The 13,299-nt window shown below is 44.2% G+C and overlaps 1 protein-coding gene across 1 annotated transcript; it reads right to left on the reverse strand.

Annotated features, from left to right (window-relative positions):
- Positions 1–212: 212 nt before the first annotated feature.
- Positions 213–1,457, reverse strand: LOC124962188 (39S ribosomal protein L38, mitochondrial-like). Its single transcript, XM_047521363.1, has one exon. It carries the CDS (start codon positions 1,455–1,457, stop codon positions 315–317), a length of 1,143 nt encoding a protein of 380 aa, XP_047377319.1. The 3' UTR covers positions 213–314.
- Positions 1,458–13,299: the final 11,842 nt, after the last annotated feature.

Below are 13,299 nucleotides of genomic sequence, written 5' to 3' on the forward strand. Positions count from 1 at the left end.
GTCATTCTTTTCCTGTGGATGAGGGTCTCCTGTAAAGAGCTGATGTTAGGCAGCTTAGTTATCTGTGTTCCTTCAGTGCAACATACAATATAAAATTACTGTAATTTTTTTTTTTAAGAGCAGAAATCATCTTTATTCACACCCTTCCATTCCCACCTGACAGTCTCCTTTATTCCAAGCCTAGGGCCTGATGGAACAGGCCTGTAGAGGGGCTGCCTCAGGCAGGGGCCAGAACCCCAGAGCTTGGACCACAGGAGCGCTTTCCTTTTTCTGCCAATCCAGCGAACCCTCCAAAGGGGGTGCACCCCGACTGCTCAGTAGATGCCATAGGTGGGCTCATGACTGTCCCTATACCGGTCCAGATAGCGCAGGGGCTGACGGTGCAGGAAGCGCTTCTGCTTGGGGTGGTAAGGGGGCGGCTGCACAAACTCAAACACTGGCTCCCGCATGTCCAGAAGTTGGTGGAAGGTTTGGGTGACTGAGTCATCCCAGCGGCACTGAAAGAAGGCCAAGCCAGCGGGAGTCATGGCGTCCTGGTGTTTCTTGTAGAAATCAAAAGTGTGGAAGGTCCGCTGGGCCAGCTGGTAGCAGGGAGAGGGGCGGGTGTCCTCGGAGAAGTCGATTGGCTTGTCTTGCTTGAAGAGAAGAAAGGTAAAGTGGTGGAAGCCAGTGCCTCGGGCAGGGAAGCGGGGGAGGTAGGGACAAGTCTCCTGTCCGTCAGTCACTCTGTTGCCTGGGATGTTGGTTAGCAGCCAGTGGACGTACTCGGCGTCTGGCTCCAGCAGGTGTCCATCCAAATTGGTGAACAGCAATGTCCACATTGAACCCTCATCTGCCTCATAGGTCACCTCTGGGGCCTGGGCAGCCTCAGTTGGAGTCACTTCATTGCCGTGGTACACAGGCATCAGGTCCTCCTCACCCACAGCATAGGCCACGTGCAGGGGAACCCAGGGCACGAAAGTGGCACCGTGGAACAGGTCTCGGTAGAGGCCATAATACTCAGCCAGGCGCTGATTGTCATAGGGGCCGCAGGTCCTCTCCCACTCGGCTCGCACAGTCTCCAGGGGGATGCTGGCTGTGCGGAGGCGAGCAGCCCGCTCCTCTTCCACATTGGTCCGAAGCTCCCATAGGACCTGCTTCCGTTCCTGTAACTGTTGGGTCCGGCAGACTGTGGGTGGAGGCCGCCCAATGTCAATTTTGTCTTTGGGATCAGTCTTGTCCCCTAAGTGCTCCCAGTAGGTCCGCCACCAGTGCGGGACCCGCGCCTCCTGCTCAGCCCGGCGCCGGTAGAGGTAGAAGCTCCGGTACTTCTCCAGCTGCTCCAGGTTGCTCACGTCGATGTCCGCTTTGGGCATCGGCCCCAGCGGGGGCGTCTGGCGGCAGAGGGCGGCCGAGGAGCCGAAGCCCCGCCACGCCCGCCTGCCGCACAGCACGGCTCGCCACCCGGGCGCCGCCATCTTCGCACAGGCCCTAAAAATTTTTGTTTCATGTGTGTGGTATTGAAGCTCAAACTCAGGGCCTCCCAAAGTCTAGGTCAACTTTCTACCATTGAGCTACACTCCCAACCCACACTAATTTTTAAAGAAAATTTTTTTCTTCACAATAATTTTTAATTCATACACTCAGTTCAGAGAGACCAATTATGATGCTGAAAATTTAGGCAAAAGTAGACATAAACCACTCCACTGAGGCTGGAATTGAGGGAAACCAATTAATGTACATGAGCGTGAAGAATTTGGGGAGGCTATGCTAAAGTTTTGTTTTTATTTTCTTAATCATTGAGCATGAAAAAATGATTTCCTTGCAGTCCCAGAACATGTTAAATATTTAAGAGGAGTTTCTGAAGCTAAAACTTGAAAACTATTAGAATGTATTCTTAAGAGAGGTAGCAAAATGTGAGGCCAGTGAACATGTCTCAAAATAGTAGGACAGATTCCAAGAGCGCTGAAGGCCTTTTTAACTCTCATCAGATACTTATTTTTAGTAAACAATGTCTTCCTATATGGTAGATGGGAATTTGGGACATAAGTATACTTAGTTGGTTTACTATATGGGGAAATGACCTCTGTTCCTTTACTTAGGCAACCACTGGAGATCTGGGGAGATCAACTGCTCTGTTTTGCAATAGACATTGCAAAAGCAGACTCTTTGCAAAAACCCATCTGTAACTGGTGACAGCATCTTTTATAAAATAATCTCTCTTTCCCATTGTTAATAATTTATTTTCCCTTACTTCTTCCCAACAATGTTTTCCTCTTCTCAGGAAAATGTCAATTATTTAACTATACTTTTCTAATTTGACTTCAGGTAGTCTTTCTTCTGGTTGTTGCCGTTTTATCACACTTTTGTCAAGCTCTAAAAGATTTTCCTTTTTAAAGTGCCTGTAGGTTTTTATAAGTATTTCTTTCCAAATGAAACTATACTAGTTTAATTTTGTTTAGGATTAAATACTATTTATATTTCTTTTCCAAACCTTTGAAATAGAGTACCACATAATGGGTTTAATAAAAGGAATGCATTTAATAGCCAATTAGATAGTTAATCTAATTAACTTTCAAATCTGTTTCTAGAAGGGAAAAAAAAAAGAAGGATCTGGTAATGGTTTAATTTCACCAATTTCACTTTGTATACTTTTTCTTTTTTAAAAATTCTATTTCCTGAAGTTTAAATTCTTCAAGTTTTTCCTCCCACTAAAATCAGAGAGGATTTTTTTTCCAAATTTTATACTTAGTTTTACTGCATTGACCTGATGCTATAAATACCTATCAAATATTAATGAAGTTTAATTGTCAATATAAAAGTTATAACTAGGGTTGGGGATATAGATCAGTGGTTGAGTGTTTGCCTCATCTGTGCAAGGTTCTGGGTCCAATACACAGCACCACAAACAAAAAAACTTATAATAAGAATCTTTGCAATATCATCTTTTCAAAGTAGGAAAATGCAATCAGAAGACTGAAATGGATTGACTCAATTTCATAAATCTACCATAACATATGGTCTTATTGTTGTTCGGTTGAAGAATTTATTCACTTTTTTTTTTTTTTTGTGCTTAAACTATCTTTCAGTAAATATTAGTTGAACTCCTATTGGGCGCCAGTCATTGATTTATGTGCTGGGGACACAGTGGGGAACAAAGAAGAATTTTTTGACCTCATGGTTCATGCATTCTGTTGAGAGTGAGACAATAAGCAATTGTACAATGAATAAATCCTTTATCACATGATAGGCCTTATAGAGAAAAATAAAGAGGATAAGAATGAAAATAAATGCAAGGGGTGAAGAAGGGCAGGTGTTTGCTGTACTACGAAAAAGGAAGTCTTTACTAATAAAGAGATATTTGAGCAGATACATGAAGAAAGTGGAGGGGCTGGTCATGCTAACATCTGAGGGTCAATGTTTCCAGGGGAGTTGTAGTATAGCATTCTGAGGTAGGTATTTGACTTCCAGGGAGGAGGGAGATAGGCAGAGGAGGTAGGGAACAAATGAGATCAAAGAGGATAGGGCCAAATCACATAGAGACTTTTAGGTGATGGGATGGCAAGATAGAGGGCTATGGACAGAGCAGAAATGGCATGCTCTGACACAATTGAGAGAAGCATCCTGGGTGCTATGTGCAGAATCAATTCAAGGAGAAGTACAATGGAAAACCCCTTAGGAAGTTCACACAATTTTCCTGGTGAGAGGAGCTGATGCTTGCACTAGGGGAGAATGTTGATGAAGTGAAATGGTCAGATTCTGGGTCTGTTCTCAACTTGAGACAATAAGATTTAGGATATATTGGACAGCATGGATTGCAAAAAAGGGAGGAACCAGAGGCCACTCCAAACTTTGAATTCGAAAGCTGGTGTGGCAATTTTCTGAGATGAAGAAGAAAGCCGGCTAAGGTAGGAATTGTCAAGGTCATACTACAAGACCAGCCAAGATGAGGCCTTGATTCCCCTGATCCTGCTGGTAAAGACACTACGAGCCACTTTCAGATTTATACATTTTATTAGGTAGATAGTGAAAAAAAGTGAGTGAAGAGTGTTAATTTCCTGTAATCCTTGACCCACAACACAAAATGATGAGCTAAAATCAAAGGGTCTGCATGATGGCAGTACCAGTGTGGGGTGCCATGTTGCCAAGAAGCTAATTCTTGAATACAGTATAGTGATTTCTGTGGCTCGATGCTAAGGAAGACTGGAAGACAGCCCCATATTTTATCAGAATTTCATCAACCAAGAGGTGATGGAAAGCTCTCATGGCAGGGGAGATACGGAGATGAGACCAGGATAGCCTTGTGACATGGCAGCTTACATATCTCCCACACTCTGGTGTTAGAGGACTCAAGGCATCTGCCAGGTTTAAGTTTAGCAATGGTCCAAGCCTTTGCTTATGTGACCAATTCTGACACCTGCAAGACCACCAGGGCAGCAAGCCACCACTGTTGCACTTAGAGAATCAAAAGATTGGATTTTGGGTATGCTAAGCATTAGTATTGATGGTTGAGAATGGAGTTTAGAGCTGAGGATGGGGCTGTTGACCAGGATTTCACATATCTGAGTGTCATTGGCATATGTATTTTAAATTAAAATTAGGAAATTTGATGAGATAGAGCTCCTAGGAAGGACATGAAGCCTCGGTGGAAGCTTATTCAATAATTTGTAGGTACTCAAAGAAGCACTTATTTTTATTACCACTTAGAAGATTCAAGCTGCCTTGTTCTACATGTCTGAAATACTAGATAGCAAAAATAGAGAATTAAAAGAATTTAGAATATATAAAAGGAATTAAGAAGAAACAAACATTTGTTAAGACCCTTTGTAGAAAGGAGGGAAAATTGGGTAAGACTGTGAAGAATAGCAAATAAGTCATCAGCAAGGATAGATACAATCTCATTTATAGTGTTCTTTCATTGTAAAGGAGAAAAATTGGTTGCACCTACACAGGAATTTTTCACTTTATCCTACTTTCTTCTGAGTATAGTTTTTTCCAATAGTTAGGTGGGGTCAAAAGTACATACCCCAAGAATAAAAGCATATTTCCAATACTGTGAAGGAATGAAAATCACTTTTTAAAAAAATGCCAAGGCAGCCAAAGACATTGAGAAAAATTTATTTTATATTTTTATTTGCCCCCTCCTTGAAAATTGTTATTAGATTGAAAATCTTCCAGCTAGGAGATGTTAATTCGTGTTCCCCACCCAAGGTGGACATCAAAGGGCAATGGTAATCACAATTGAAAGAACCTTCTCAGTTGTAGTCCTTCTGAGTGAGTGCAAGACAAAGAACAGCTCCTGAACCTATTTACACACGTAAATCAAATGGATCTAAATTCCTTTTCTGTTATTGTAAGAATGTTCTTCTTTCTCTTAAGAAATCATACCTTGAAATGATCCTCTGACCAAAGCCTCAGGGATGTTCCTCTGTCCAAAGGATCAGTCTTGGATAGTACCCACTTTATCAGAGCAATTTCAGTTTTTCACAGATGTGACTGTTGCTGACATATAGTCTAGGACAAGTGGCCCATTATTAAGCAGCATATAATTGCAATAAACAGTGTCATCACCAAAGTTTAATGAGTTTCCTGTGCCCAACCCCAGCTCCCTCCAGCACATTATGCCCACCCTCACCCTGTTATCAAACATATGAACATTTTCTAGGTAATTTGATAGGTGTATTTTTGAATCCTGTTCTACCCAGAAGCCTCACTCTGCTCATTTACAGATGAGGATTTCTAACTCAGATGAGAAAACTGGCAGGATCACCTGGGTAGGTTCCCAGACACCTTAGATATTCAGAGCAATTCTTCCAGAAATTTTAAGGTACAAACTGAATAATGTCATAGGTTTTTTAGAGTGGATCAAAATAACCTGCAAAGTAATTCTACTTGTGGTTATGGACTGGGCTCCATAACTTCTAAATTTAAAATTTTAGAGCAGGTTACTGACCTGGTAAGGGTTCTAGGTTGGAAGAATACTTAGATCACTGTCCTATGTGGCAAACATAGAGCATGGAAACCAAGATGGTAGCCATGAGTGAAGGGTTGGCTGTACTTCAAATGACAGGAGATCTGTGTCTTGTGGGAGTGTGCTCTCTGACCAGAAAACAGGTCATGGAGGGAGTAAGTGTTTTTTTGTTTGCCCTTGTATTCAAATACCTCCAGCTGAAAATTACAATGTCCCAAATAAAAGAAAACACAAAACCAAAACAGGGTCAAGGAGTCTGTTAACATTCATACATGCCTGCCAATTGAATAGCACAATCCAGATCTCTGGACTATGGCTTTTAAAAAATATATTGCTTTCAATCTATGGATATATGACCCCTAATAATTTGTTAATTCAGAGAGGAAAATTTGCTTTTACTCCCCTCCTCTGCCTATTCAAAAACAGAGATGGTGATCTCTTTTGGAGTAGCTAGGGTAGTGATTTGGCTCCTTCAACTTTTGTTTATAAGAACTTGGCAACTCAGTAAGTCCTTTAGCCTTTGTTTCATCTATGAAATAAATATTATAATACTTAGTTTTCAAGGTTACTGGGGAAACAGCAGTGTTTGAAGCATTTAGTAAAAGACTTATCACATAGGGTCATATATCATAGTTATTATTCAGATTATTATTAAGTAACATGTTCATTCTTCTTTCTCTATCCCTTTTTCCTTGTAAAGTGACTGTCTAGAGAAAGAATTTCACACAGAGACATGGGTCAAAGCTAAGCGCTACTAGTTCCACTTTATTCAGAAAGAAGTGTGTTTATATAGAGCCAGGTGTGGGCTGATTGGTTGGGGCATGAAATGGGGTGAGGGCTGATAGGGCGAGTTCTGTTGCCACGGGTTTCAGGTGGAGGTGTTGAATACTGATTGGGTGTGGTGTGGTGCCTGCGGGAACAGTGATGGGAGGTAGAATCTGGAAGAGAATGTTGACCTGCGCCATGTTGGGAAAAGTAAGAGCGGTGACCTTATATTTCTTCCATTTTGTTTTTATATTTTGGAATGGGGCATCACTCAATCTGGCTACTTCATGCTGGATGGGGGCAGAGTCTGGGAAAGGGTAGAGGGTTTCAGGAGAAATATGGTCAGGAGACCCCATAACAAGGCCAAAAAAGGGAAAGTTTCTTGGGGGATGAGGTTGGTGAACATCCCCTATAGCCATAGGCCCTGAATTGTTTCATTCCATTCCCTCAGGTGGTAAATGGGTGGAATGAGTCAAGCATCCTGGTGAAGGGATGTGAGGAAAGAGTCCCATGAGCTTAGTAGTTTTTCTTTAACAGGTGGTGGTAAGATGTTCCCGGGGGATGTGGGGAAGTCATCTGTAGTCAGTGGTTGATAGTACCTGATGAGAAGCTGGTTGAAAGTTTGGTTAGAAATAGCCTGAAGTTGACATTGAAGGAACTTTAACAAGCAGGGTAAAAAGAGATAGGTGAGAGAAATGAGGAATATTGGACCCAGGATTGGGAGTACCCATGCAAGGAAGAAGGACTGAAACCACAATGAAAGAGGAGAATTAGGAGTATGTCCTCGAAGTCCCGCAACCAAATCCTGTAGTTTAATAATATTCTGTTCAACCGCCCTGGATTCATTTATATAGTAACAACATTCTTCCCTGAGGAATAAGCAAGTACCTCCTTTTTTAGCTGTAAGAAGATCTATGGCCCTGCAGTTTTGCAGTGTTACCTGGGCCAAAGAGGTTACCTGTTTCTGTAAGGAAGCTAGGGATTCAGCTGTTGAAGTGAGGGTGCCTTCAAGATTGGTGTTCAGTTGTTCTGTGGCCCATAGAGAGTGACCAAGGGCTCCACCTGAAAAAGCAGCTCCAGTGATAGAAGAGGTTAGTGATATTCCCACAAGTATGGGTAGGAAGGCAACTCGTTTTTGGCAACGGGAGGGAAGGAAAAAAGATTGAAGTTCGGAGGAACTATAGAGGGTTAATTGAGGCACAAGTGTGATAAGGACACAGGGAGAAGTGGAATTGCCATGGAGCTGGCTACTGACGTTGGCGTTGCACCAGAAGAAATGCCCAGGGTGGGTATATATGGTGTTTGTAATAGTGGTATTAGTATGGCAGGTTACAGCCAAAGGATATATTGAGGATGAGGATGTGAGAAGGCAATGAGTGAAGTGATCTGGTTCAGGTTCCCATAAGGGAACAGCATGGATAGGTGTTATTGGTTTAGCAGAGGTTGGGAATGAGTAGGTAGAAGAGTTCAGAGGGACTGTGGCCAGGAGGGGTCATTGCAAGGAGGCACATAAGAAGCAATTTGTAGGATCGACAGAGGTGAGATTTAGAAATTTAGCTGTTTCTTGGATAAGATGTAGCCAAGAATAGATATGACCAGAAGGTGAGGATGTATTTTGTAAGGTTTGGATAAGAACCTTTTCTGAGTGTTGTATATCTGAAGCAACCTAAGAGATTTGTGATCCTACAGGAGTGAGTTCTCGAGAGATGTGAAGGGTTCCATGAGGTTTAGACCAGGTTCCGTGATAGATGAAGGCCTTTTCTCCGGTTGCCCAGCATGGGTCCCAGGGGTCTTTGATGGTGAGTGAAATTGAGCCATTCTTCTGTTTCTGGAGAATGTTGGAGGCAGAGGTGTAATGATGCCCATGGGTGGAGTCTCCCAGGTAGTGAATGTTGCATGACCATTATGGACAGCCCCCATAAATATCAGGCCACTGATGACAGTAATCTTTCTTTTGGTCATATATGAAGCAGAGGTAGGGAAGAAGGAGGGACTGACTGAAGAAGACCTTAGTTGTTGGTGGGAATATAAGGGTTATTGGAGCTGAACTTCCTGTAGGTGGACAGGAGACAGAGGTGGGAGGTAGATGAGTAGTTTTGGTGTTCTGTTCAGTATAGGTTTCTCTGATCTTGAATGTCCAGACAAAAGTTGTGGCATGTGAGGGGAGACTTGGGAGGGCTAGGAGGATTGGGAAGAAGAAGAGCTTAGAGTTGAGCATTTTCAGGTATCATTGGAGTATTTCTGGGTATGGGTTTGAGGAGTGAGATGCGAGAAAAGTGTAGTTTCAGAGGGTTTTGAGGGGAGAGGGAACAGGAGAATTTGGGATCAACTTCATGAGGAGGAGTTTTCTGATGAACTTCCCTTGGATTGGCAGGGCAGGAGGCAGGTTTGAGCCTAGAAATGTGAATCCAGGGAGAGTTGATTGTGGGGAAGAGCCAGATTGGCAGCTGTGGGGTGCATAAGATGACTTTAGTTGGTCCTTTCCATTTTGGTTGTAATGGGTTTTTATCCCCCGGAGGGCAGAAGTAGACAGATTGACCAGGTGTCAAGGGAAAAGTGTTTTGAGAGAGGTTGGGTCAGAAAGGAGCCAGTCCTGGTATTTCCACAATTCAGTTCAAAGGTGGAAGAGGAGAGGTAAGGAATATTTGTTATAGATAGGCCAAGGCTTGGGCGATAGTCCAGAGGGAATGAGGGGGCGGCCATACATGACCTCGAATGGGGAGAGAGATGAGGGGTTTTTGGTAAAGCTCACAAGTGTAAAGGGAGTAGCTTAACCCAGTCCAAACTAAGTTCCATAGTTAGTTTAGTGAGGATATCTTTAAGGGACCTGTTCTTTCAACTTTTCCTGAGGCTTGTGGGTGATAGGGGCAGAGAAAATGCCAAGGGAATGATAAGGCTTGAGTGAGGGCCTGAATAACTTGTGAAATAAATTCAGGGCTGTTGTTGGATTGAATGGATGTGGGCATCCCAAATTGAGGGGTGATTTGAGTCATTAGGATGTTAGTGACAGTAGAGGCCCTTTTGTTGGATGTAGGATAAGCCTCAACCCATCCAGAGAAGGTATCCACCAGTACTAGTAGGTACTTCATGTGTTTGACTCTGGGCATATTGGTGAAGTCAATTTGCCAGTCAGCTGCAGGGATGTGCCCTCGAGCCTGATGGGAAGGGAAGGGTTTAGGCTGTAAGGGTATGTTAGAATTGCTACCTTGACAAATGTGGCATGTTGAGGAGACGCGCTCTAAGAGGGCCCTATCATCCGCATAGAGGGTGAAAAAGGATTGAAGAAAGATTTCAAGACTTTGGGGGCTAGAGTGAAACAGGGAATGGAGAAAATGCAAAAGATGTTGATGATCTGGTTCACATATATTCTCCAGAGAAGTGAGTGTGAGTATTGGAGAGGGATTGGAAATTTGGAGGGCAGCCATGCGGCCTGATCAGCTTTGGAATTGCCTGCTGTGATAGGGGAGGAGTCAGTTTGGTGAGCTTTAAAGTGTGTGATACCAAGTTTAAATGGTAGCTTTGAAGCTTCTAAGAGGCTAGAAATGAGTGTTGAAATAGTGACAGAGGTGCCCTTGGTTGTGAGGAGTCCCCTTTCTTTCCATATTGCAGCATGAGACAAGAGAATATGGAAAACATATTTGGAATCAGTGTAAAGGGATAGAGCCTTTCCTGCTGCTAGCTCACAAGCCCTGGTGGCTGCCACGAGTTCTGCCTGTTGGTTAGTGGTGTTTGGTGAGAGGGGTTTTGCTTTGATTATAGAGGAGAAGGAGACAATGGCATATCCTGCCACTCTGACCCCATCTTGTATGAAGGAACTGCCATCAGAAAACCATGTAAAGTCCAGACAAGATAAGGGCCCCTCAGAGATTTTTGTGGGGCAGGGCAGAAAAGCTTCCAGAGCTTCAGTAGTTATGGACTGGGGGCTCTGGTAAGTTGGTTATGATAGGGAGAAAGGAGGCGGGATTCAACGGGGGACAGGATTTGAAAGATATAGTGGGGTTCTGTAAAAATGATACCAGTAAGGAGAGAATCCTGGAAGGGGGTAGAGATTGTAACCCTTTGTAGGTTAAAAGGTGCTTCAGATGATGTGGTGAAAGAATTGTGAGTTTATGAGCTTCCTTTTGGAGATAATGGCTGGCTGCCAAGGCACGCAGGCAGGGTGTTTTTAATGGTAGTATGGTTCCCCCCTACCCTGGCAATAGGAGAGGATGAGGGCAGTGTGTGTCCCCAAAACTCCCTCAAGACTGAAAAGGTGGCCCCTGTATCTAGGAGGAAGTTGATGCTGCACCCATCTACTTGGAGTTGCGCCCTGGGTTCCTGCCTGTTGATAGTAACGGCCTCCTTGGGAGGAGGACCCAAGGCCCTATCAGTCATTGAGTGCAAGGCCCAAGAGGTCAGTACTGGGGTTTGTGGCTGCAACTCCCCTTCCGGAGGTGGGACAGTCTAAACCCCAGTGACCCATTTGCTGACATTTAGGGCAAGGCGTGTTGGGGGTCCTAGGAGTAGGGCATGCTTTAGCCCAATGACCCTCTTTGCTGCATTTAAAACAGGCTCCTGGTGTGGAGCCTGCATTTAAAACAGTGTGAGAGAGAAAGAAAGAGAAAGAGAGAGGGGGGAGAGAGAGAGGGAGAGAGGGGGAACGAGGGAGAGAGAGTGGTGAGGGAGGGAGAGAGTGAGGGGAGGGATGGGGGGAGAGAGAGGGAGGGAGAGAGAGAGAGGGAGGGAGGGAGGGAGGGGGAGAAATCTCCGGGCCGGAAATGAATGGATGACTCACTTAGGCATCTCCAAGGAGAGAAACCATTCATGGGACCCGATAGGGTTGGGGGCAAAGGGAAAAGTCAGGTCATCACCTGAGCATTCCCTTGCCAGACAGAAATGCCAGGGGCCGCGGAGAACCTAGGGCTAGGTTTTCACCGGAAAATGGTGGCAATTAGGAGAGAGTAGAAAAGAGAGAGAAAATAAGAAGGGGTCTATTGTTTCCTCCCACCTGATTGGATAATGGATGAGGCACCTAGGAGTCCACTGAGGCCATAAAGACCGAGGTGGGGTGTGATCTCCTCCCTATAACCAGACGTGGGGGGGGGCTGCCGGACGATCACAGTCAGATACCCAACAATAGTCAAGTTAAGGGTGTTTGCCTCTTGAGGGGTGACTCACCTAGAAATTAGCCAGTGGTGGTTGCCAGGTAGCCAGTGTTCAAAAAGGTGGACGTGGGCGAGAAGCTTTGACCATGCAGGGAGAGGGGGTCCTCGGTAGAGGTTTTCCCCCTCCCGGTTTCAGCACCAATGGAAGAATTTCACACGGAGCCACGGGTCAAAGCTAAGCAGCAGAGTAGTTCCACTTTTTTCAGAAAGGAGTGTGTTTATATAGAGCCGGGTGTGGGCTGATTGGTTGGGGCATGAAACGGGGTGAGAGCTGATAGGGCGAGTCCTGTTGCCACGGGTTTCAGGTGGAGGTGTTGAATACTGATTGGGTGTGGCGTGATGCCCGCGGGAAAAGCGATGGGAGGTAGAATCCGGAAGAGAAGGCTGACCAGCACCATGTTGGGAAAAGTAAGAGCCGTGACCTTATATCTAGAACTCATGTCTCTGGGTCCACAGTCAGTCAAGTTTTCTGATCATACTCAAGTACCACATATGCCTCAGTGACTTCTGTACTTCCTATTCTTTGCCTTTATCCCAGTCCCACTGACCCTGAAACTACTAAATAAGAATAGATTATGGTCAGGTGACAGGCCCGACCAAATTCTTATTCAAAGGGAGAGACCACACCAGGAGGTGCACAGGTAGAAATATTAATGTGCACCAACAAGACCTATTTCAAGTGTAAAAGACCATGAAACTAACCATGGGGAACACTCCAACCAACTCCTTTGTCCCAGAGAAGGGGGGAAATGGAAGGTGGGAACAAAACCAAATGGGAGTTTTAGGAAGGATCAAAACTGAGGCTAAAGGACCTAATCAGTAGCCCTGATACTTTTTCAATGCCTGTTTAACATAGATTTTGGTCAATGCTCATATCCCAATCCCATATAAACCCTTAAGCTAGCACACCAAAATGGGCTTTCCTGCTACCTGGCTCCTCCTGCATGCTGGGAGTTCTATCTCTTCTCACTTAAATAAATCCCACTCCTTTCACTCCATTGATTTTAGTCTTCAAATTTGTGAGACAAAAACTCAGAAGGAAATTGGTGAACTGGGAATCTAGTCTCATCTCAAAACTCCAGGTTCACTACCACTTCCGCACCTTCATCACAATTTACCTAGATAACGGAAGACCTATCTCCATTAGTTACCTTAGAAACACCGGTTGACCACTAGATGTCGGGCTTGTTAAATAGTTAGAAAGGTAGCATACTGTGGCTCCCAGGACTGGGAAAACACTTTTTTTTTTTTTTTTTTCTTTTTTAAGAACAAGTTTTCGGTGACTTTGACAATGTTCCATGAGGGTCACATTTCCACAGGTTGAGAATGTGCCAACGCATGGATCAATATTATCTGAGTGTTTGAGTGTATAATTCTTGCCTGCACAATTTGTCTTGTTTAAAAGATAAAATTTCAAGGACAGATTCAATGGAGCTGATG

The sequence above is a fragment of the Sciurus carolinensis genome, chromosome 12 (genome assembly GCF_902686445.1).
Source record: "Sciurus carolinensis chromosome 12, mSciCar1.2, whole genome shotgun sequence".
Classification (NCBI taxonomy): domain Eukaryota; kingdom Metazoa; phylum Chordata; class Mammalia; order Rodentia; family Sciuridae; genus Sciurus; species Sciurus carolinensis.

Bases quoted from the DNA above. Each gene is read 5' to 3' on its own strand.
- LOC124962188 (XM_047521363.1), bottom strand. From the start codon at position 1,457: ATGGCGGCGCCCGGGTGGCGAGCCGTGCTGTGCGGCAGGCGGGCGTGG.